We start from the raw sequence: 25,720 nt of genomic DNA, 5'->3' as shown, positions 1-25,720 counted from the left end.
GTAGATACCGGCTCCATTTTTGTTCCACCAAAGGTTACATTTGACTCAGGAACAATATGAAATGAGAAGGGGATAAGGAGGAAGATATGAGTCAAAAAAAAAAAAAAAAAGGATTCCCCTCTTTTTTCATAACATTAATTAGGAGCTCTTTTGACATCTCCTAAACACCTGAGCATCCCTCCATCTTGGGGAATGGTTCTCTTTTCTCCCACTGCCTCCTTTCAAACCCAAGGATCTGGTGTTGGACCAGCAAAGTACAAACAGTGGCAGAGCAGCAGCTGACACCAGCAGGAGAATCAGAAACCCAAATGAGAAGACAGCCTTGAGGATGAGACTGGGTAATTTAAGTACCTGACAAAGGGCTCATTATTGTGCCCAGAATCCCTCGGTGGGGTACAGCCTATTCATCTTCCTGGGACACCTTCCTCTCACTGTCTCTCTCAGTGGCATCACGAGTCTTTCTCCCTTTGTCCTTTCTGTTCTTTTCGTCTCTTTCTCTTGCCCTTTTCTTGCCTTCCCCCCCTCCTTTAACAATTTTCAGTCAGCCCCAGGGAGACAGTCCCACTCTTATTTGCTAAAATAACTGGTAGTTAAATGACTGACATTTAAAGCAATATCTTAGGCTTCAGCATTGCTCCTCTGGGAGAAGATACAGTGATAAGTGTGTGGGGAGAGGGAGGAATAGGATGTGGATCATACTTCTGAGAGCTTAGATTTTTTTTTTTTCCTTCTTTTTTCCAGGCTGTCTGCAGACTCCAGCAGACGTCATCTCTGCTGAAGCACTTACGGAGAACACATTTCTGAGTAGGAGACAGACAAAGGCCTTCCATGGGCTATTGAAGAAAAACCCCACTAAAGCATAAGTCAAACTGGAGGCCACTAGGCTGGAAGCCTCAACAGGAAAAATGTTATCCTTTCCTGATTACCTGCTTTTGTCCTTCCTTTGGAGTCAGTACTGCAAGATCACACTGACCTGCACCTGCATATGCAAAAGGATGGTCAGGACTTGAATGGCAGCAGGTGGTGCTGTTCAGGATTTAGGTGCATTAAGAGAGCTTGGCCATCTCTGGATCAAGCACATGATCCTCCCCTCCATGATACCCAAGTGTGTGCCATCAAGCCTGCTGTACCCTGCTGTGCCCATGTAGTCATGACAGCAGAGGAGCCTGCACAGGAGCTCAGCCCAACTCAGAAAGCAATTGCTGCAGAAATGGGCAAATTCCGTACTAGAGTAATACACAGAGAAGAAAAGGCAATGTCCATGAAGGACCTGGGTGTCTCTAAGCTTGGTAGTGATGACACTGATGAAGCTGTAGGGCAAATTAAAGATGCACTGGTCTATGTCTATTCCAGGTCTGAAGTGGGATGAAGGCCAGGACTTACAACTGACATCACACAAACTCCTCAGGGCTTTCCTTTCACTGCCTGTAGCTCTGCTCCTGGGCCCTCAGTACATACCAGCACCTCTATGACCGCTAACTTGCCTTTCAGCTTTCCTGCTCATAGGAGCAAACTTCAGGCAAGATCTCCCCACAGGGCATGGTGCAGTGATACCTTTGAAATATCTTCAGCTGAAGGAACCATCAGTGGTCTGTTCTGTTCTAGTTTGGTTTGGAGAGACATAGGGACGTTTGCACTCTCACCTCTAAAATCCTCTCGCTCGTCTAGGTGAGACTTTTCAGATTTTCCAACCCCCCAGAAGGTTTCTCCTTACAACAAGAAATAGAATCAGTCAGCTGCCATGTAATTAGAGGATGGATTATTTGACTTGTCAGATCCCTTGGGAATTTCACATGATGGAGCTGTCCTCTGGGAGAGTTTTTCTAAGACAGTTGCTCAAATGAAACATCAAAAAAAAAAAACAGGGAATTAATTTCTCTGCCACTGGCCATGTAGTTTCACCATTTAATTTCCCATAGTTTTGTTCCAGAGGTTTATAACAGCTAAGACAAGCTTGAATAATAACAGCAATAATCCTCCTGGATGGGTATGACACAGGAGTGAGGAGCAGTCTCAGCCACATAGAGCAATACTACATCCAACAGCTGCTCAGCTCCCATCCTGACATTTTGCTGAAACCTCTTGATTAATTAATTCTCTCTATACCTGTTCCTTTCACTGAAGAACCTCTTATAGTATCATTGCATTTTAACATACAAAGTGAATATGTGGTAAAACCTGGTGTCAGTCATGGAATCAACAAGGTTGGAAAAGACCTCAGAGATCGTCAAGTCCAATCTATCACCCAGCCCCTCAGGACTAACTAAACCATAGCTCCAAGTGCCATGTCCAATCCTTTTTTTGAACACCTCTAGGGATGGTGGCTCCACCACCTCCCTGGGCAGCACATTCTAATGGCAGATCACTCTTTCTGTGAAGAACTTTCTCTTCACCTCAAGCCTGAACTTTCTCTTCACCTCAAGCCTAAACTTCCCCTGGGGCCTCTTGAGACTGTGTTCTCTTGTTCCGGTGCTAGTTGCCTGGGAGAAGAGACCAACCCCCTCCTGGCTACAACCTCCTTTCAGGTAGTGGTAGAGAGCAGTAAGGTCACCCCTGAGCCTCCTCTTCTCCAGGCTAAACAGTCCCAGCTCCCTCAGCCTCTCTTCATAGGGTTTGTGTTCCAGACCTCTCCCCAGCCTCATTGCCCTTCTCTGGACATGTTCAAGTCTCTCAATGTCCTTCTTGAATTGAGGAGCCCAGAACTGGACACAGTACTCAAGGTGTGGCCTAACCAGAGCTGAGTACAGGGCAGAATGACTTCCCTGATCCTGCTGGCCACACTATTTCTGGTACAGGCCAACATTGACCTTCTTGGCCACCTGGGCACATTGTTGGCTCATGTTCAGCTGCTGTCAATCAGTATCCCCAGGTCCCTTTCTGCCTGGCTGCTCTCCAACCACTCCAACCCCAGCCTGTAGCGCTGCTTGGGGTTGTTGTAGATAAAGTGCAGCACCCAGCACTTGAACTTGGGCAACAAGAAAAAAAACCCCACCCCCAACAACCCAGAATCCAACAAAAAAAACTCCCACTCAAACTGTTTGTTTTCCAGCCCTCCTCATGGATAGCCCAGAATGTTTTGGAACCCTTCCCCATGGGTTGGTAGCAAAGGGATTCTCATTTGGCTTGGTAGGCACCCATGGGTAAATGCAAAGAATGACTCTGCAACCCACAGCATGGTGCTTGACAGAAGTGTGGCAGCAAGGAGAGACTGTGTGCAGTAGTGGGTATGGGGTGTACTAGCTGGGAAGCAAAGGGAATGTGGGTGTTTAGCACTAGTGCTGGGTGATGACAAGCCCGAAAGGGTTCTGAAAGCCTAATCAGCAGCTGCTTCTCCTCCACTCTGAGCTGCCCTGCTGGAGTATTGCAGGAGCACAGCAATGCTGCCTAACAAAAACAGTGTCTCTGATTTTAGTAAACACCTGATGGGCTTAACAGTGCTAATAAATGGCATAATATACTTATTCACTGTCGGCTAGGTGAAGGTTTACTGCAGAGTCTACATGTGCCTCCAAGAGAGCTGAGCTGGAAACTCTCTATAAAAATGAAAACGGTCTCCCAGACTATAACCTTACTGCAGAAAACAGGTTATTAGCAAAACCACTGAACACTGTGACACTATGAAATCATAGAAGTCACTGCTCCAGTACTGCCTCTGAATACTACTCCCAGTTTTAAGTAAAAAGCCTCTGTAATCAGATTTCTCCCACTTTTCTTTCTTTACTTGTGTATGGATCAACTGTCCTTAAAACCTCTTCACCTCTGGGTACTTTGGGTGCAAGGTGGACAGTTGAAAAGACTTACACTTGTGTCATCTACAGGAAACTGGTGATGGAAAAGGAAGGAAATGGGACAGAAAAATCCCAGGTTTTCCTCCAAATCTTTTTATAGTCAGCCCTTGGCTGTTTTATACAAGAGAACACAAAAGACCTAGAGGCAGGAAAGATCATCTCTCTGTGATTGAAAACATGCTCCCAACCCACCTGGAACTTGGGTGCAGGTCTTTCTTGTATTATTCGGCAGAAGATTTTTTTGGTAAGCTTTCAATTTACAGGTTGTTGCTTGTCCCTTTAGCTCATGTCACGATGAAGTCCCTTGCAGAGAACAGGACCCAGAAGTAGGCTGCTCGACATCCTGTATTGTGCAGTTTAATTTGGTAAATTGCCTTTCCTGCACTGCTGCTGCAAGTTGCTCAGCTGGAGTCCATACACTGAATCTCACCTCCCTGTGGAAATATAGCCTGACACAGCCCCAATGCCACACTCCCTGCAAAGGCAGTTCTGCTGTGAAATCACGGTTGGAAAGCTAATGCTGTTCCTATCTCACATGCAGATTTCTTCTTCTGGGAAAAAAGTAATATGGACAGGGCACAAAAGAAGCTTACACAGTACAAGGATCTGTGGGGAGAACTGACACAAAGCCTTCAAAAGTAGTGAGAGAATAGGTGCCTTTGAATGCATCCTGGGAACCAGACTGTGAAAGGAGAGGGAGAGGTAGGTCATTTACCCTTTCCTACGCAAGCAGCTTGGAAACGTACTGCAAAACGTTGCATCCTTAAATACCTTAACCCAGAATTGAGAGTTGGCTGTGCTTTTCCAAATGAGGCACAGGAGGGGACAGAAGGCACCCAGGGGCCATAAAGAAGTCAGCAAGGAAATGGCACATACCAGCAAAAGCTGGCCACTGGGCAACTCAAAGAGCTGTTTCAGAGCGCAGACCACAGCTGCAGCTGTTGGGTTTCTTTCCTCTTTCTTACAAGTTTAGTTTGAAATGTACTCACTACTCAAGAAGGTGTTGGAACCAGTCACTGCAGCCTGGTAGACACCAAAATGGATCCTCCTGTCCATGACCAACTCACTGCTCCTCCTCAGACATGCCACACACACCATTTTGTGGCCTCCTACCTCACACCTCCAGCAGCTTCAGCTCTGCCCTTCTGGGCTCCTGTCTCTCTGCGATTTCTCTTCACTTCCTGGCACAAAACAGCTCCTGGCTCTGCCTCTGCCCCATGGCTCTGCCTCTGCCCCATGGCTCTGCCTCCACCACTTGCTCCTCAGCCTTCCTATCCTGACTGGGAGAAGCTGCACTGGGATGTGAGGATAATTTTCCTGCAGTGATATTTATGCTGAGGGTTTGGATCTGCTTCACCCACAAGTGAACTCACCTCCCCAGCAGCAGGAAACTGATGTCTTTAGCCCAACTTCAGCACCTCAGCCCAATCAAGAGTTTGCTCTCCCTGACAGCCCCTAATCACCAGTTAGCCAGTTTACCAAGGCAAGAATTTTCTCCTTTCTGCTAGAATTAATTTCTATGACACCTACCAAAAGAGATTAAAAAAAAAAAATAGGCATTAAAATGGTTTATAGAAGGTATTTTTATAATCCTCTAAGCTGTTTTCCATTTTCACTGATATGACATCTCTCAGCTATAATTTATAAATGCCATCAGTTAACAGGCACAGAATCTTATCCTACAATTTCTCTTCTCATATGTTTTTCCCATTTAAGTTTTCTGCTAAATCCAGACAGATTTGGTCATAGCTGGGGGGGGGGGGGGAGGGAGAAAAAAATGAAAAAGAAAAATTTAAGTAGCTAATTAGTGTCACTGGATTTGGGGCATCCTATCATGAGAGAATATGGAGAAAGCCTGTCCTCAATAAATATTTTGGGCATTTAAATAAGGCTAATGCTCCCCACATACACACCAAACTCTAATATCCTCAGTAAATAAATGTTCTACGGGCAGCAGCTGGCTGCTTTCTCATACTGGGATGATGAGGACATCTTCTCAGGAGTGCTGAGTTTTCAGTGCACCTGAGTGTCCCCCCAGTTATTTTAGTACCCGACTGGGGAGTCACTCTGGGAAGCATGGCTGCATGTGCCAGGCTCCAAACTGGGGACATCCTGGGAGAAAGTCTTCATTTACAGCCCTCCCAGAACTGACTTCAGGCTTTGACAAAACCACAGAAATGTCAAACAGCAATTAGAATTCTAGCAGGAGTGAGGCATTTTCTGCCTTTTTTCCCCCTGCCAAGCTCAGATTGGAGAACTCCAGGTGTCGCCATGATCACTGCTACTAAATCACAGCAGGGAAAACAAACCAGAACATCCATCTCTCTTCATTGGCAATGTCTCCAACTTTGCAGTGTCATCCACCTTGGATGTGCTGGGAAACTTGGTTTAGGCTGCATCTAGCCTTTTGGTTATGGAAAGCCCTGACTTGGAAGAAGCCCAAAGGAAATGATTTTTGATTTCTTTAAAGAGAGCATGAAGAGTTCTCCTTGACTCTAAGGTAAGGATGGCTCAAGATCTGCTCAAACTCCTCAAAGGCCTGGTGGGTTTCCAGTCACAACCAGTTAAACACTTTGGGTAATCATGAGAGGGAAGTGTTCCCAAACTGCATTCCTTACTTGGAATGAAGAAGAAGCCTGCAAGAAGCAAAGAGAGTGCAAGCCACTTGTCCACCAGGTTTTGTCTAATGAAGAGCTAGTTCTTGTGTGGTGATAGGCTGGGCTCAGAACAGCAAAGGATCCACAGCCTTAAACAAGTTTCTTTCCTAGGATATTTTGTCTACAACTGAAAGGCTTCACACAATTGAAGAGCTGTCAATGATCTTCTGGGGCTTTGAAGACCAAAAAGCAAAATTAAGGGCACATTGCACAAGCTGAATGGAAAGGTTTCACCAACATCACTTTGGTGCTTGGTGCTGCACCAAAGTGAAATGAAGAAAAGCTGTCCTCCTCTGTGCAAGGGTCAGCATTGCAAATGCATCTCTGTGAATTACTTCCCATTGGGATTCTCTGTGGGCAGCAGGGGAGAAGGAGAGCTGGATCAGTCCATTCTCTTCCAAAGTGGCTTAGTCATGTCAACATTCATCCCCAGCACTCTGCTTGTCCCATCTTTGGCAAAGCAGCATGGTGCCAAGGGTGTCAGCCAACTGGACAGCCATATGGGCCAACCACCAGTGCCATGTTTGGGGAGGAAGACAAAGATTGAGATGAGCAGGTGAATCATGGAGATGAATGAGCCTAAGCTGCCAGCAGAAAGGACACTTTCCTGCTGTCATAACAACAGTGGGAGAACAGATGGTGAATAATATGGACTGTGGCCACTCAGCATGGCTCCTTGGTGCTTCCACCTTGCCAGGCTGCTCCATGTCAAAGTGTGCTTGGGCAAAAACGTTCCCAAGGATGCTGCATGCAGAGGTAGTCTCTGTTCACCCACTCAAAGCACCTACATGGTGCTTTACTCACATGCTGTCTGGCACTTCCAGGAGAAGAGTAGTTCCCCCATCACTTCCCAGATGTCATACCCTGCTGCTCATGTGCCAGCAGCCATGGTAGAGTTTTTGGGTACCCAGCAGATGGCTGTCTCCACTTGCTGGGGATTTGGACCCCAAAGGGGAATCAGATTCATCAGGAAGTGAAAGGAGTGTAAACACAAGCCTAAGCAAGAAAATGAGGCAAATACGGGACTGGCCAGAAATGCAAAGCTGTGTCCTCTCCTCTGGCCAAGTGCTCACTCATGTCTTTTCACTTATTTATCATCCCTGGCAGTCACAGAAAGCACATCTGAGCACCCAGCACTTGCAGCTAAATGCTGCTGAATTGGAGGTGGTTGCAGATATCCCCAGCACGGCCTCAGTTGTGCCTCATCAACAGCAGCCCTTCCCCCTTGTTCAGTCTCATGAGGGGAAAAAAAAAGAGCAAAAAATAATCACCAGGATGAGAGAGCATCCAAAAATCCTTTAAGAGGTAACTTCCCTCTAAAGCCACCCTCACATAAAGTCTTGTATACAAAAGAAAGCTACTGACACAGCCAAGATCTCAAAGGCACATGAAGGTCATCTGAGGCTTCAAGTCAAAGCCTCTGTTAGCTTTGGAACATGTCTGAAAAGTGATCAGTCTTTCATTCCTTGCATAAAAGCTTACATGTCCCAGTGCATCAGATGCTACTAGTTCAGGACCTCAGACTTTCTCCTTTTTCATGCTGGGGCCTTCACTTACTGCACAACCCTGTGGGTCAGAACCATGGGACCATAGGAGGCATTTCACTGCACATTTTAGTGGCTGTCTGTGGATGGGGCCAAACTCCAGCAAATGCTGACAGAAAGAACGTGTTAGAGGCTGTCTCTAATGCACTTGCCACAAGCCTTCAGCTCCCATTCATCATCTGTCTCTGATTCTACAACTCGCCTAAAACTCAATTCTCCTCAATTCTTGAGAAAAGAAATGCCACAAGGAAACCATTAGAGCTCCTTAGTCATCTGATGTTGGCAGGAGATTCTTCTGATAAGCCAGAAAACAACATGTGAGACCAAAGCGTGATCCTAAGGAAAGATCTCTCCCTGGGAGAGATGAGGATCTGAGGAAGGGGACTGGCTCCCACACAATGTATCCCACAGCAGTGTACCAAGCCAGGGTAGACAGGAGAAGCTAAGTATAACAACACAAGCTTTGCACCCTCCACCACAGCACAGCCAGGCTGGGAGCACCCACCACTGCTTTTTCTCCTTGCCCACCTAAAGTGTATCAGATCCAAAAGCAGTCACAGGGATGGGGTGAGCACCCTTGGCTCATCCATGCACAGGGAGAAGGAAAGCAGACCAAATAACCTTGGTTTAGCTGCTCTTAGAGCCTGTTCTACAGCAGACAGCAGCACCACCACAGAACAAAAGAGCAGAAATGCTCACCTTCCATGAAAAAAAAAAATCATGGAGCTATAATCCTGCTTTTGGCTTGCTCTTTCATAAAAAAAAAAAAAGGTTTGGATAAAATACAAACAAAAATCCATTAATCCTATTGGTGCTAAGCTCAAAACAGACCCACGGGGACATTTAGTATCACTTAGAACACACTAAATCAAATTTAGGTCCTAATGTTCTTGGCAGAATCAGTAAACACTGAAATACCTTTAAAGATCTGATTTTTGGTACTTAACAGGCCTAAGCTAACAATCAGGACCCCAAATATTTGGTAAACAAATATCATGGTGAAACATTGCTCTGAGGGCTTACCGAAGTCATGACAACAGGGAGATGCAACAGGTGAGCAGCAGAAACCATGGCAGCCATGAGAGGGTGATGACACCTAAAGCATGGGGCTTGAGGTGGTTACAAGCACAGGCAAGAGCAGAACAGCCAAGAGGAAAAACCTTGCTGCAAGGATGGGAAGAAGGAGCAAGAATCAGAGCAGAGCACAGTGTGGCTGGGCAGAATCTGCAGGAAAGGTAAAGACAGCAGCGATGGGATCACAGACTATAAAATCCCCTCAAGGAAAGTGATAGTGCAGAACCAAATACTCGCAGCCCTGCTTTTCCTTCACACTGAAAAAGGTGTTTTAAAAAAACAACCAAAAGTAAGACAAATGCTGCCTTTGCTCAGGATAATTTGTGAGTGCAAATTAAAGGAAGAAAGGTTAAACCACATCAACTGACCAAGCATGAAAACTGAGCAAAGTATCTGCAGAGGGTTGCTGTGACCCATCACCCAAAGGCACCCTGCACCCACCAGCACATCTTCCTGCCTCTGCTGCTGACTGACAGCAAATTACCTTGGAGCACATTGGGAGTGTGGGATTTTAAGCAGCCAGGAGATAACAGCAGCCAGTACCACCAGTGTGAGCTCATAGCTGCTGCAAGGAGCATAATTCACACGAGCTTTCATCACCTCACTGCTCTCTATAGCAAGGGAGGGTTGGGTTTGAAGTACTCACATAAGACCACTCAACATCTGCACAGGAGAACCCATGGGATCCTCACCTGGACTCTTGTCTGGCCCATCAGGCAAAATGCCAGGGAAAAGTCCTTTGGCAGAGCTGCTGCGACTGCAGGAATTTGTTTGGGGCTGCAACGTGGACCCACAGCCCCTTTCCCATGGTGTAAGCCCACACTTAGGAGGAGTGAAGGGGCTGATATGGCAGAGAAGTGATGCTGTGCTGAAACAGCATGAAATACAGGCCAGGCAGCAACAGGTGCTGAGTGCAGGGAGGGTGTTCTGTGTGGCAGACTTAACTTACCTGATGTTGCATGCACAGGTTTCAAGTGAGAGGGCTGGAATAGCCTCTCAATCCTCTCTTCATTAGTATTTTGGACACAGAAAGAGAAACCAAAGGCCCTCATTTCTCTCAAAGATTTTTTAGAGCTGGGATGCTCTCAAACTTTTCAGAGAACAGAGTGCACCTGCTCTCCTCCTGCCTGGCCTGGGCAGTGATGTCCATGAGCTGCTCCATCTGAGCAAAAGAAATCTCAACAGGAAGGAGATTTATTCCCAAAGGTGGACTGCCTTCCAGGTGCCAATTGTTAAAGAAAATTCTTTCAGTCTCACACAGCATCTTTTAAAAATGATAAATTTCACTGGTGCAGAGGAAAGTGTCTGCTCCCTGATAATACATGAGTTGTTAGCAGAGGTAGCAGACTCCCAGCTCCATTTGTGATCCAAAGCCCTTACAGCTGCTTCCCCTTTTCACAGTGCCAAAACCACAGAGCAGGCAGACAACGAGGGGTGGGAAGCAGTCTCCTGTGCCTGTCTGCTCGCTGCTCTCCCGTGGCTAAAGGGAGACTCTCAAGTGCAATTTCGACTTGATGAAACCTTTTTTTGAAATGCAAATTGGATGTTGTTGGAAGTGAATCATTCTCTGCATGGGCTGCAGACAAGTCTAGCTAGTGAACACTCTGCAGATCTCACCTCTGCACTCTGCACCCTCTTGCTGCTCTGGACACAAACCATCCTATAGAATGAGTGCCCCTAGTCCTACAGCAACATTCCTCTGTCTGCAGCCCTCCCCAGACAGCACTGAGGCAAATACACCTTCACCAGACCATGCTGCTGTACCTCAGTTAGCCTGACCCCAATTCCCTCCAAAACACTGCTCTGGATTTCACTACACAACCCTGGGAGCAAAGGGGAATAATTTTATTTCTTCCTCCCCACCCCCTTCCTTTTTTTTTTTTTTTTTTCCTCCTGCTCTTAAGGTTGTTCTGCTTGAGTAGATTGAATTCACACTTTTACTTTCCTTCCTGAGACAGGCTTGAAACAAGAACCTGAAGGCACTCTGTTATTGCACTCCACTGAAAGTGCTGCCTTAATGGCAGTCAGGACCCAGGGCCAGAGCAGAGCATGAGTTAGAGCATCCCGGAAATATTAGATGTGTTTTTATGCAGGGTTTTGGGTCTGATGTGACTCAGCTGCCAAAGATATTACTTTAGAAATTACTTCTTTTTAGGGGGTCAAACAGCTTTTTGTTGCAGCTGTTTGGTGTGGTTGCTTTGTTTGCATTTCGTTGTTTGTTGTTGTTTTAATTTGTTTGGTTGGGTTTTTGTTTGTTGGTTTGTTTTTGTTTTTTTTTTTTTTAGCAGCTTCTTCCAGAAAGCTCACAAGATTGATTGTTTCAGGGCCATGCAGGGCTTAGTTGTGCTCTTCCCATCAGAGCTAGTGGGGATTAGCTCAGTCAAATCCCCAAAGGCATTCCTCTCCTGAAGTTACCAACTCTATGATCCCCCAAAGCCTACTCCTAGGGAAAGACAGCACCATCCAGGGTACTGGTACCATCAAGACAAAGAGATCTGCTTAAAGTAATGACAGCAAAAGCAAACCCAGACATCATCATTGGAACGCTGCAAACGGTACAGCAGCTCTTGCCAGCAGCAAGCCGGTGGAAAGCGACAAAAGAGGATGAGAGCATGTCTCAGGGAGAGGTCACTGTGGTACTGTACCAAAATACAGAAGCTGAAACTGAGAAGAGCAATTTCTGTGCCATGAACATATGTTTTCACCACTTCTCAGCAATATATCAGAATTGCACACCTGCAAAATGCCTGTTTGCAAAGTGATGCCTGCTTTTATCAAAACCCTTACAGGCTGCTTGCAGGCAGAGCAGGAAAATGTACTGCTGAGATATCCCTGTCAGTAGAGTATGGAGGAATTAGCAGAAGGACATAATACAGCTGCAGACACTTTGGGGTAGGATTTACCTCACCTACCTCTCGAGGTCTCATGGCAAACTAAGTTTTTCACCTTGGCTTCCCATACAAGGGAGATAAGCAGACACCTCTGGAGGGCAATTTCTCCTGTACCAAGATGGGTGTCAAGAGCAGTTCAAAAGGATTGCTCACTGGAGAGCTCTCTGCTGGTTAGAGGTAACCTTGACGAGTAGCTTAGAGTAGGGCAACTAAACCTTAATCAGGAAAGTCAAAGGGGGCTCTTCATGCTTTAAGGACTCAGGATCTGCTGCTTAAGGACAGTGCTGAAGCAAAATGGCACTAGCACCCTGGGTCAAGCTTGGGCTTTGTACTTCCCTTCTGCCTTTTGGCCCTTCACATACATCAGGCAAAGCAGAGCTGACAATTCTGTTGTTTTACTTGGTGCTTCACAGAGGAAGGAAAAGTTCCATTAGCAGACTGTGCAACCAGTATTTATACTGAAGGCACATGTAAGGCCTTCCCTTCAGAACAAGCTTTGATGAGCTAAAGCTTCCCAAGAAAAGAAGTTTGGGAGTGGGCTCTTGACAGCTGCTGAGATGCCATGTGTTTGTTTTCCCACTTCAACGTGACTTATGCAGCCATTGTCTCAGTTTTAGGGAGGCTTGAGAATTTTGGCTTTGACAAAGCAATCCTGTACCCCAGACTAATGCTACTTACTCCAGAGGAAGAGCTCCCACTGGCTTTTTGGGGAAGTGTTCACCTCTGAAGGTGCCTTGTTGCTCTAGGAGCCAGGGTAGAAACACAGGAGGTGTCTCACCTCCTCCCTGCAAGCTGCACAGTGACCTCCCTGTCCCCCTTGTTATCACCACATAAACATGGGCATGTCTGGAGCTGGTTTGCTAGTCTGTGGGTGACTGAATGGACAACCTCCTGCAAAGCCTCAGGACCATGTGAGGCTCTGATGGTGTCTGCTTCCTCCAAGGTCTCTGCTGAGTCTGGCACAGGAGGCTGCTAACATGGAGGATGTTACGATATAAATGACTCAATGCTAGAAATCTGCCTGACTTCATCCACACATTTCTCGTGGGTTCCCAAACAAGCAATGACTCCTAATGCCTCTCAGCCTAGGTTAATTCAGGTCCCAGTCTTCAGCAAGATGAGGCTCTCCCCAAAGCACCTTCTTCCTTGTCTCCATCGGACAGGAGAATAGGGACTCCTAGATTACCATCCCCACCCCTCAGAGCTGCAGACTGTGAGATTTGGTTGCACAGCCATAATGAGTTGAGCAGGAAAGACCTCAGAACCAGGACAGGCAGGAAGCCTGAATTAATTTCTGATTAAATCTGTGAAATGTGCTCAGCTCTGCCTTTGCTCAGAGTGGCCTAGGGACAGCTGCTGTGCCCAACAGTTTTTCTGGGACAGTGAACTGGAAATGGCATCGCTGCATGGGCTGTGCCACAGCTCACTTCCCTGTCCTTGCTTGCAACAGCAATGTCCCCTCAGCCTCTTTCCCCACTGCAGACATATGTGGTTTGGCTTTCTATTACTTCCTTTGGTAGTTCATTAAAGACATTAATCACCTTCTGCACAAAGGCATTTCTCCTGAACTCCCTGCAGGCTGGGCCTCTTTCTCAGCTGCAGCTCCACTGGCTGCTTCAGACCTTTGCAGACAGTGCTGGCAGCCCAGGCCTGCCCTCATTCCCCTGCTGATCTGGGTCCTGGCTAGACACTAATCACGTGGTCATCTCCAAGCCTACCCTGACACAAATGCTCTAAAGAGAGCCTCCTTTTCAGTTACCCTTCAGCCCACCATGGTCTACATATTTGTTTTCTCTATTTTCCTTGGCCAAAAAGTCCCATCTCAGGACTAACACACAGCCATCCACTCACATGCATCATGCAATAAACCACATAGAAATGGCACATGCTCATCATGCAATAAAGGTGCAAGATGTCCTTCTGCACAAGGCTGACTGAGGAGACAGCATAGTGGCATGCTGGGACTGTAGCAGCTGTTAAACATGCTGGCAGTTTGCAATAACCACACCATGCAGGGGATTCTCTGTCCTAAGCACCAAAGTTTGGCTCTGTGGCAGTAGCAGCTGGGAAGAGGGAGGCCAGGAGTGAGCTGAGCCATGGTGCTGTGCAGATAGGAGACACCAGCAATCTCCAGCTCATGTCTGAGCAGGAGATAGAGCCCTCAGAAGGCAAAAACTCTCCTGGTTTAGCCAAGGGTTGGAAAGAGAAACAAGGGAAATCTCCAGCTATGACATGTCCACAGTCCTCCAGAGCTGCTGCATGTTCCCTTTTCCCAAGCCAGGTCTCCACAGGATGCTCCTGAGCCAATGCTTCTCCATCCTCCATTCCTGAGTTCTCTTCTCTTTTGGACTTTGCTCACCCTTGGGCTTACCACAGGCTCCTGTACTTGCTGGCATTTTTTTGCTCTCACTTTCTGGAACACCAACTCTTTCTCTCAGATTGCACTGAATGGGGTGTGGGTGCTGCATGGAAGGAAAGCTAATAAGGCTCAGGACATTCAGGGGATATTGTCAGGTTAGGTGGAGAAAAATCACATCTGAATCAGTGTAGTCACTCATGTCTTTTGCTCATGGAAGGTTACTGCTAGCAATGAGGGTGAGAAAAACCTTCCCTTTTGTGTGAGATCCTTCCACACTGCATCCAGATTACATACAGTGGCTTCAGTATCTCTCCTTCTCAACTCCACCCCCAACTTTTCATCTCCTTCCCATTTAATCTCCATTAGCACAATTATAGGACATAGTAAATACTCTAACACAGAGAGAGAGTCAGACACATATGCTATCCACTCAAGAATTCTGCCATCAGTTGTATGTTACATCTTAAACATCAGTTTTCTTTTGCACTCCTCCACTTTGCCAAAACCAAATAAAAATCAAAGAGTGAAAAGACCCTCTTGAAGAAGCCAAAATGTGGCTTTTTTAAATTTTGGTAGCTGTTACTCACCTCTCCATCACATCTCACTGCTACTCCCTCAAGGGATCCATTAGTCTTGCAATGCATAAACACATCCCCTCCTGACCTGCAACCCTGGATGAGTTTTGGCAAGGGTGTGATTTGCCCAGAATAGGGAAAATAACTCATCTACATTAATAAAAAAATAAATAAATATTTTTAAAAAAATGGAAAAAAAATCAACATTGCTGGTGTAGGAAGAGAGCAAACCTTTGAGAAAGCTATGTTTTGTCTTTGAGTTAGAAAGAATGTAAGCATCTTGTAACTGAAGAGAAAGACTAGGCAGAAGTTGACTGGAGATGTTGAGAAGCTTGTTTGTCAGTATTAACCTATTGCATGCTTTGCTTGGACCCATGTCAGTGGAAGCATGGCCAGCTGGGATGTGACAGCTCTGTATTAGACAAGTAGATAAGCTGACTATGTAACAGTAGTAGGCTTTGGCTTATGCTTAAGCTCTTGCTTTGCTTTTGCTTAGTACTTTGCTTAGTTACAGAGGCAATAAATGATTTTGCCTTTCACAATAAGAGTCTTCATGTTTTGTCTTCACCTAGAAACCCCATAACTTGCAGCCTATGAGAAGAACACAACTGATACAATTATATGCTGGTTTGGTTTTTATTTTTTTCTTGCTTGTTCTTTTGTGTTGTGGGTTTTTAAGAATGCCCCAGAGGGAACAAGTGGGTCTGACTGCTAAAGGGCAGCATGAGAGAATCAACTAGAGACTCATTACTGTGTAGGCTAATGAGCTAATGAGTTCAGCAGGTGAGCAGGGAACCCTTTCTGCTGGATAGCATGCTGTTATTATTCTAATTATTTGGTATTGTTTTGATGATTTTTTTTTTCCTGGGATGATGGTGGATTGCTCACTTCAGCCCTTCTCCTGCATCTTGCCTAATACCTGACTTCCTCAGGAATCCCTGTAAAGCCCTCAAAGCCATGCCACACTCTACCAAACAGCACTTTTCACTGGGTCAAAAGTATTACACTGTTCCAGTCCTATGCAGTTAAAAGCAGAGAAGGCAACCCCCCCATCTCTCTTGAAAGGAATGCCCTTGAAATAAATGCATCTTTATCTTCAGACTTGTGTTAACACCACCCCTGGGAGAATTTGGATCTGCAGAATACTAAAGTCTCCCTGACTTACTGCCTCTTTAAGGAGCATGTTGATTTTGTGTTTGCTCTGAGCTCCACATGCTTCTGAAGTTAACCAGGACTCTTTCCATTTCTGCTGGCAGAGAGCTGCTGCCTTTGGGGCCCTAACCCTATTAAAGGAAATGTAAACCTATATATCTAAAATTCCCACTAGAGTTTTGGAAAGGAACAGCGTACTTCCCCATACTGCCTTCCTTGCAGCCACATAAAGGTTTCCACTCTCTCCTTGCTAATATGCAAAAAACCCCATAACAAACCCCAAACCAATGCATTTCTGGCTCAGTAGGATCCCTATCACATGAAAAAGCTTTATTTTTAGAGAAGAAAGGATAGGCCATGAGTGAAAACTGTGACTGTCACACAATAGACAGGCCTGGTCTCTGTTGCTCACTGTTTCTCAAATCCTTTCTCTGCTGCAGAGTCCAGATTTCACTTCTTCACTCTTCTTTTTTTTTTTTTTGCTCATCACCAATGAACATTTGGGTTTCTTTCCAGGTAGATTTGCAGGTGTGAAATTCTCTTTACTCTTTCTCTGATATTTTTCTAATTGTGTCACATCAGGTTCTCTCTGCAGCACTGCTCCCACAACCCAGGATAAAAAAAAAAAAGAAATTAAATACAGAAAAATAGTCAAGCAAAGAATCAGTGCCCCATGTCCTTTGGGGAGAACTGGACCTACAAGACCAGAGCAAACCCATTCCTCAGGCCTGATGTTCACTGCCAGCCTCTTGGCAGGGCTGCCTTCACCAGATGAGAGCATAGCATATCAGTGTCCTTGCTGCTGATACTGTCCCACGTTCACCCAAGGCTCTCTATGCCCAGATCCATGAAGGCAGAGAGACAACCTGCCCTGTCTTGGAAGCCACAGGGGAGGAAGTGATTTGGCCTTTAAATGCTTTTGCTTCTTGAGGACAACATATGGGCCAAGCTCTCACCTCCTTCAGTTGTGACTGCAGATTACCCACCACCGACCCTAGACTGTCTGCAGAGACCCTGGACACAAGAAGCTGGTATCACCCACTCCTGCCTGTTTGGCAGCAATCTCCTTAGGGCTGGACCTGGCTCTGTACAGTGTTGGCACCTCACTAAACAAGCATGCACTTACTCCAAAGCTACAGCCCATCCCTGCCATAAACTGAGCATCCTTAATCTCAATTTGATCTAAAGCGAGTTGATGCTCTCTGATTCCTCTGCCTGCATCACATCTTTTCCTCTTACAAAATCCAAGGAAATGCATTTCCTTGTAGTACCTATGTTGTACTAATCAGTCTGCATCTGATCATTAAATCCATGTTTCTGTTGGGTTAGCTCACATTAAATAGTCATAGTCATCCAGAGCTCTGCAGCAGGGGCAGAAAAATAGATCCCAAAGCATTTCCATGAGATTCTGACACTGTGAAAATCAAAAGAAGTCTACCTAGATCAAAACAATTACCCATAATTAAATGGCTGGGCTTATTTAGACTGGGGATGTTTAATCATAAAAAAATTGCATTTTAATTGATTGCTGCTGGAATAATTACAGCAGCACCTTTCCAAGAAATAGAGACCATCCTGTATTTATCAACAAAGAAGCTTCCTTTAAATTCAACATGCATTAATCGTTTAATTAAGCAAAATTTAGATCCTCATTTAACAGCATTCAAATGTTTGCCTACTTTTTCCTGTCTCTGAGAGGCAATTTAAGAGATAAAAAGCAGGCTCCAGAAATCCTCTATGTACGTAAGGATCCAAGAAAAAAAAAAAAAAAAGAAGAAAAGGGAATACTTCATTTCTTAGCTGATCTGGATCTAAGCTTGGTGCTGTTGATAAGAACATAAGCATAGAGTGATCACTACAAATCCCTCTCTAATTGGTGCTCAGAGGCCTTCATAAAATATGAACAGACTCCAAACTACATGTTCATTTTCTGAAATGCAGAACAGATTCAACTGTTGATATTTTAGCAGCACCCACAGCCCGCACTCAGTGTGAGGACCCCACAGTAAGTGTAGCTGTGCGTATGTGAAAGGAGAAGGATCAATAATTCATTGGTTTTCAGCCTCTTTACAGGTTCTCTTGCAGCTGCTGAATCCTGCTGCTGTCCTATGCAGAGCTCTGTGATTCAGGTGTGCAGCTCCTGAATATCCCCTCTCAGGGTTCCAACACCTAAGCATGCAAAAGCTGATTGGCTGCATCAGCAAAGCTACAAGGCTCAGCGCTGAACTTAGGGGTTTAAGCCACTGGTCATCATCCTTGAAAGGTGCCGTGAGTTTTGCAGGGACAGATTTACCAAGCTGGTGACTCACCTTCTGTGAGTACCAGTCAACAAGGCATGTCCCCCAGGTCACTGTTTGGGAAATCTGTCGCTGAGCCATCGTCTTCCCTGGGCAGCGGGAGGAACCACCACCACCTGCCTGATGCTGCCAGGCTCACCTGGGGACTCCAGCCAGAGGCCAAATGCTGGAGTCTCTGAACCACAAATCAAATAAAGATGTGGAGCAGTGGCTGAAACAAGTCATGTTCCCTATGGAGCTAGGCTGTGCACAGGAGAGGGATATGCATTACATGTGCACGAATGGAGACAGATGAAGAATGAGCGAAAACTATTCCCAGCACTGCTTGCCTCAAGTAAGCAACCCAGCATCCCTTTGCTGCCAAGAGGACACACTGCTCATGCCCACTGCAGACCTTCCAGGGATAGGAAGTTTCAGCACTCCCCTAAGCTTCAGACCTGCTGTGTCCTCATATTTGGCACAGAACATCCTTCTTCCCACACCTCTCAACTCCCATCTGCAACATCAGCCCTGCTGTGTTAGGTCTGCCCTGGGCACGGACACTCCCAGCAAAACCCAGCAGGGCAGAGTTTGCCAGTGACTGTGTCGAGGCTGTAAAGCACTTTTCCAAACATGGCTGAAGACAGAACCTGTGAACATTTCTTTGAAGCTGCTCAGAAGGGGTTTGCTCTGCTAAGTCACTAGGCAAACCTTCCAGCTACACCACAGCATCATTTTACACTTTACAGACCCCTCTCACTGCTATACTCTTCTGCTGAAGGAGGGGCTCTAAATTCACCTTTCCTATAAACAATTGCCTTGGCCTTTGAAGAGATGGCACAAAAATATGAAGTCTCTTCAGTTAAGAGCCTTCAAAGCATCAGGTGTGTATTTTCATACCAGTAAGCCACACCATGCACCCAGCTGCACACAGAGAGCCAGTTCATTACCATCTCTTCTGTGGGATGGAATGAATTCAGGAATATATTTCAGTTACTGAAATGTGCTCATGTTTCAGTGATGAAACAACATGAGCCATCAACCACACATGAAATAAGACTACCACACGTTGTATCTACTCCCTTTTTTTGCCTTTCTTAATGATTATGGTTTGCTCGAAGTCATGATGCACTGATGTGTTACTCACAGGGACCATAGGACCCTGTACATCGATGTTGATAAGAACATAAGCACAGAGTGAGTGATCACTACAAATCCCTCTCTAACTGATGCTCAGAGGCCTTCATAAAATCATCAACATTGCCCCACACAGTGATTCACAATCTCTGTGTTGTGAGAAAAGGCCCACAACTGACTGGAAGCGTCTGAAATACAAAAGTTGTTGCTGGTCTGTCACAGCAACAGCCCAGTGACAACAGCAGCCTCCTGATCTTTTACAGATTTATCACTTTCCTGGGTATTATTGCCACCAGTGCATACCCATCACTAGCACATCATTAATGGCTCCCTGTCAGTGTCTCCTGTGCATGAGAATGTGTACATCTCCTACTGGAAATTCACCCACCCTCACACCAAAGCTTGCTCATCCTAACTGGTAAGCAGATATATGTCAGGCAGAGGTAGACAGTGTCACAGCTGATGCTGAGATATGTTTTGCATAGGACTTCCTTAGACAGGGTGCTGTCATTTTACTGCAGTTCATCCTTTCACTTCAGCATCTTCACCCATCAAGGCTTTGTACTTCTCTTGTCACCAGTGGTTCTTAATATATATTCTGCATTTTGAATGTTGCTGCTTCAGGCTCTTGCCATAAGGGCTACATTTAGCATAGGAAGCCAGATCCTAGCACAAGGCTGGATCTTGCCATGGGGCTGGGACCATCTAGTTTTCCTCAGATGTTCTGCTGGAGATTGTAACAGGGGCAACAGCAGGTTTGTAGGGTCCAAACATCCTTGGCTTAGCCATCAGAGAAGCAGGTAATGCCAAGGAAACACTCTGTTCTCTATCTCCATGGGAACAAAACCTAGTACTTTTAACTGCTAGCATGACCAGCCTTTTCTCAAAAGATAAGGACCACTGTGTGGGCACAGCTTTTATTCCTTGTAAATAAACAAATCTTTCTCCTGATATCTAGTCTTGACAAACAGGGAAGGAATTGGCTGGAAGATGAGGAAGGAAATAACGCCTGGCAAAAGTTTCTCTTCATTCCTAGAGTACAAAACCAGGTCTCCTGCTGGCCTGGTTTTTTGGGTTGAGGTTTTTTTATTCCCCTCTGGAGTACATGGAACAACACCTTCTTTTGAACTCACAAAACAAGTGCTGCCTTCCATAGTCTGGAAAAACTTTGGAAGTTTTTAATTATAAGAAAAGAAAAATGAGGACAAGTGAAGCTGGACTGCACAGAGTGCTCTGCTGGTCTGATCTAGGACAATGTGCCCTACATAGAGCTCAAATATAACATCCTTTGGGAGGCTGTCTTGCTTCCATTCAGCTTTTCTGAGACCACCCCCACCCCCGTGGTACTAATGACAGATTTCTGAAGCACAAGTAGTATCATGGTCTTGCTATCAATGTTAATGCTGTAAACAAACCCATTAGTAGCAGGCATAGAGAGGGAGGGAAAATTCTGTGCAGATGGAGAATTTATTCTAGTGACATTCTTGCAGTTTCTGCTTTCTTCCTGCTACCAGCACTGAAATAGCTCATCCCCAGCCACAGTCAGCAACTCTACCCCAGGTGGGTGATGGTTTCCCTTGATAAATACACAGTCTGTCTTTTTTTCTTCTATTTGTCTCATTTTCCTGCCAAGGAAGTGCCACTGGATTGAGCCGAAATAGTTGCTCTTCCTTGATGGAAAGCTTGTAGCTGGCAAACAGAGAGATATTAAGGAAAATCGAAAATCTTTAGATGTGTCATTAGACACTCAAGTGAAAGTGTGGCCAAAATGGTACTTGTCTCTTCTATGTCACACTGGCCAGGAGATTCCTGCAATCTTGTCATTGTAAATCCTCCAACAGAAAGCCTTATTAATTCTCCTACTGTGCATTCCTGGTTCTTTTTGGAGGAAAGCATTTTCCCCTTCTGTGTATTTCTTAGCAGAGAGAACAGTTTGTGTCCACCTCTAGCCTACTCCCCACATGACTAAACTGCAGAGAGGATGTTTCAGTGAATCAAAAAGATGCTACGGATATAAGCCAACAGGAATCCAGCAGGCTCTTCAAAGGGAAGGGTTCTTCCAGTCCCTCCTGGCAGTCCTCATACATACACAGATGCTCAGAGAGTGGAAGCCTAACATCTAACACCAGGTCGAAATGAGAAATTTTTCATGTGCCGCATCTTGACAGCATGAGCCCCCAGTGCACAGCACCACGCTACTTTCTCCAGGGGAAACAAAAGCTGCAACAGCCCCTGCTGCAACCACAAGGCTCTGTTATGGGTTTTGCTACCCTCTGGTTCCCTTCTGGTCTCATTTGCTGCTGCTAATCTTGGCATTACCTGGCAAGCCAGTTTCTGTTCCAAACTATATTATATCGCAAGAACAGCACAGCTAATGCAGTCTGCTTTAGCAGGTACATCCAAAGATTTAGTCTGTGGTGAAAATTCAGGTTTAATATTTGTTTATAGAGCCAATGATTTTGTTGGTTCTTGAAACTAGAGCCTTCTTGTTACCTCTCTGTCGTTATCAGGCATGCCGCTGCTCATTGCGGAACTGGACTCCGCTTGCACCAAGCTGCTGGTTCTGCTAAGTCTTTCTTAAGTGACAAGGACAGATGGCTAAACTGGGACTGAAGAAGTTGTTCACACTAAGCAGAGACTTCTGTACACCCTGTAGGTGGAAAGGGGTTGTCTTTGTTGTACATCATGACTATGGGAAGTACAGGAATGAAAACTCAACGTAGTGAGTCTGGCAGAGGTTAGGGAGACGAGAAGCAGCTTATCGTTGGGGGATTTCTCCCACTTGGGAAGCAATGTAAGATAAAATGCAAGACATGCTGAATAACTGCAGCACTGTCTCACTCCTATGTCTTAGCGCAAACCAAAATGATTCAGAAGGCTTTTATGTGTATGTTTGGAGGTTGTTTTTTCTTTTTTCTTTTTTTTTTTTTTTTTAGCACTCTAAAGGCAGGTTGAGCGTTTGGAGCAAGATTTCAGATTACAGATGTGTTTCAAATATGAATCTTCCCAGGCAAGAAGAAAGGAGTCAAAGTAAGAGAAAGCATGGCAAATGCCACTACTTACAGGTGTAGGTCATCTCAAAGCTGTCACTAATGTTCACAATGTCGATCTGAGGAAGGAGCTTAGGGGGTTCTGTGAGCTGAGACAACGCAAACCTGAAAGCGGCATGTTCCTGGGACTGTTGATTAGGAAATAACCCTCCTGGGGAGGAAAAAAAAAAAAAGCAACAAGAACAAAGGTCTTTAGCACACCTTTACCAGCAACCCCTCCAGTCCAAAATACTCCTGAAAGCACAAGCTGGAGCTCCCCAGTCCAGCAACTACTTTCACAGTCCAAAACCCTCCAGCATGCAAGACCTGAGGGGTTTCATGCCTGCTGCAGACACCTTGGGAGCAGAAAACCTTCCCAACCTGTGCATTATGCAACACCTGAATCACATAGAGGAGCCCTGGTGTATCTCTGGGCCCAGCAGCCTGAAGGTTTGAGATAAAACAACCTCCTCACCCCCCTTAACTTTAAGGAAATAAAAAAGGAAGCAATACCAAAGCTACCATTATAAAGCAGTGATAAGAGTTTTCCTATTTCTCTCCTTTGTATTTAGTCTCAGTTTAAATCCTGATGACTAGGACAAGGGGTTTGGTCCAGAATGGTGCAGGGGTTCCTCTATGCTATGGGACTCTAGGCAGACTGGCTGAGTCTGGCCCAACAGCAGGCACAGCACTGGGTGGATAGGGACAGGGCTGCAAGAACCGGAGTGATGTGACACACTTGGCCAAACAACTGCTGCTACTGTAAATGTGCTACATAAAAAAATCCCTAAATTTAACAAGTGATAGTGACCAAGATCAAAGAAGGCAAGAAATCAAAAGCTTGACCCTCAAATGGATCAATCTGAGCAGACATACAGACAAGCCCAGAGTCCCAGGGTGATATAAATAGGATAGGCTCTGGGACCAGACTGAATCCAGACTCAGAGCCTTTCTCCTTCCACAGACCTGGAACAAAGTGCTGTGATAACCTGTCCCTAGGAAAAGTTTCCTGCTGCTCCCCCAGCAGGAAACGTGGCTTGCAGCAGATCCCTTCACAGCCTCCAGAAAAATTATTGCATTCAGACTGTCTTGTAATCTATATGCATTTAAAGGGAGCATTGCTATTGGCATCTTACAAGCAGGGAAGCAAAGCACTTAGCAACAAGGTAGAATTAAAATAAAGAAGCAGAGAGTATCAAAGCCCACCCATCCAGGGCAGATGGCTTGGGGAAGACATAAATGTGCAAGGACCTGCTATCAATGGCACTTTGCACATATCTAACAGAGGGAATTTCCTTGTTGTGTGGAAAAGGCTATTTCTGTACAAACATCCCCCCTCCCCCATTCCTCCCACCCCTAGCCTAAACATGGGTGTCAGAGAAATAGGATGTTAGCAGGCAAATTAAGGGATTATGTGTGTTGGTGGAAAGGGCAAAAATCAGTGATGTTGCAAAAAATTGGGGTAAAGGGGAGGCAGGAAGGGAGGAGGAAAAAAGGATGCAGCATCAACAGCAATAAAAGCACTGATTGTGCAGCTGGACTCAGGCAGGAGTTGCCTGAACTTGGTGAATTAGCAATTGATTGGCGTTGTAAAGAGAAAGGAGGTAAGAATGAAAACTGACATGCAAGGGGACGAGAATTTGGGGCTAGCTTAAAATCCATTATTGATAAAGATTAGTGCGAGAGTAATAATAAACCTGGGGAGGGAGAGAGGGAGGGAGAGGAGCACTGAGAAGTTACAGGAAGGGAGACAGGAATCAAACAGGCAGTGCTGGTGCGCAGGGGAGGCAAGTAGCATGAAATGAAGAGACTTCAATGCAAAATCTTCCTCAGATAGCTCTGCCCTTATTCTTTAGCAACAACAACAGAGAGAGCCTGTTTGTTACCTCTCGTCCCAGTTACCTACAGATGAGAGCATCCTCACAAAAAAAATGGATCATGCAACCTCTGATTTTGCAAATGCAGCAACACACAATGGCAGCCCAGGCATCTTTCAGAACAAGAAACATTTTTTTTGTTGTGCCTCCTCCATTTCAGAGGCACTATGTTGGTGTGTGTGCAGGCATTTATTCCCAATCTTCCCCTCCCCCAAAAGCCAAATTCATACATCTCTGCTCTTGCAAAGCTGGAACCAACACACAAATCCAGCCCTCGCTGTTCACCCCTCTCTCTTTCACACATACACACACGTTTTGCCTTTCCAAATAAACAAACAGGGCAGTTTTCTCCCACCACCCCCTTTCCATTCCAAACCACTTGCTAGGGAATATCCCTCCCAAGCGGCCCCCGAGCTCTGCACTCACCTATCTGGATATTGTTGGGGAAATTGGCCCCTAACACCGCCCCTAGGAAACTGGTGCAGAAGAAGGCAAAAATGTGCTGCATATTCCTTTTTGCATTGGCGAAAAAGAAGCCCAGCTCCGAGCATAGGTTTGATTTTTCCCCCCTCTGCTCTCTTTAGCCGCCTCTCTTGCCTCCCCTCCGCTGAGCCTTCAGGGCTGCGCGTCCCCCTCGCTCGGAATCCAGCGCTCAGACTGCTGCTCAGCACCGCCTGGCATCGGGATTAACTGAGCCCCGGGAGAGAGAAAGAAAGAAAGAGAGAGCGAGCCCGCTCCTCAGCCTCATCCCTCCCCCGCCACACACCACACACACGCACATGCACGCACCAAGGCGCTGCCACCCGGCGCTTTCCCCTTCTCCCACTTGGAGCTCAATAGCTGGGTCCAGCATTCCAACCCTCCTAGTCCTGGCTGCGCTCCCCACCAGAGGTCCTGGCTCAGGTCTCTAAGGGCAATTCCCACGAATCCCTAAATTCTTGGCTTTCCCCCTCAACTTCTCTTGGCAGGAGCTAGAAGGAACCTGCATATCAGTAGGTGGCAAACTCCTCTAGAGAAAGGGCTTAAACTCCTCTGCCTCTGATCCATCACTTCCCAACCTGGGCTCTCACCCCTGCTCCACGAGTTGAATCAGCCTCTACAGCCTGGCTCAGGGTAACAAACTGGGTTATGTCCTGCAAATGTGCCTTGGAAAGAAGGATTTCAGAGCAACAGATGAGATCCTGAAGGATAAGAAAAGGAACCCCTCCACCATCACCTTTCTGGTTGCTTTTTCCTGCCCACCATTAACCTAGCAGGCTTTTCACCCCTGTGCTTGATGTAGAGGAATCTGTGCTCATCAGCATCATAAGACAGGGCAGGCTTCTGAAATTAGGGAGGTTATTTTAGCCTGGATCATCATA

The 25,720-nt window shown here is 45.9% G+C and overlaps 1 protein-coding gene across 4 annotated transcripts in view; it reads right to left on the bottom strand.

Moving 5' to 3' along the window:
- Positions 1–24,867, bottom strand: part of GRIA1 (glutamate ionotropic receptor AMPA type subunit 1) — a 133,879-nt gene extending 109,012 nt beyond the window's left edge. For all 4 annotated transcript variants that reach the window (XM_054388932.1, XM_054388933.1, XM_054388934.1 and 1 more), the window contains exons 1-2: positions 24,786–24,867; positions 22,517–22,654 (exon numbers count right to left, since the gene is read on the bottom strand). In XM_054388932.1, coding sequence (XP_054244907.1) covers positions 22,517–22,654; positions 24,786–24,867 — 220 coding nt within the window. The remainder of the gene's footprint in view (positions 1–22,516; positions 22,655–24,785) is intronic.
- Positions 24,868–25,720: the final 853 nt, after the last annotated feature.

This window comes from Indicator indicator, chromosome 18, assembly GCF_027791375.1.
Source record: "Indicator indicator isolate 239-I01 chromosome 18, UM_Iind_1.1, whole genome shotgun sequence".
Lineage (NCBI taxonomy): Eukaryota > Metazoa > Chordata > Aves > Piciformes > Indicatoridae > Indicator > Indicator indicator.
Note: the sequence above shows the minus strand (reverse complement) of the source record. Positions and strands in the feature narration are given on the sequence as shown.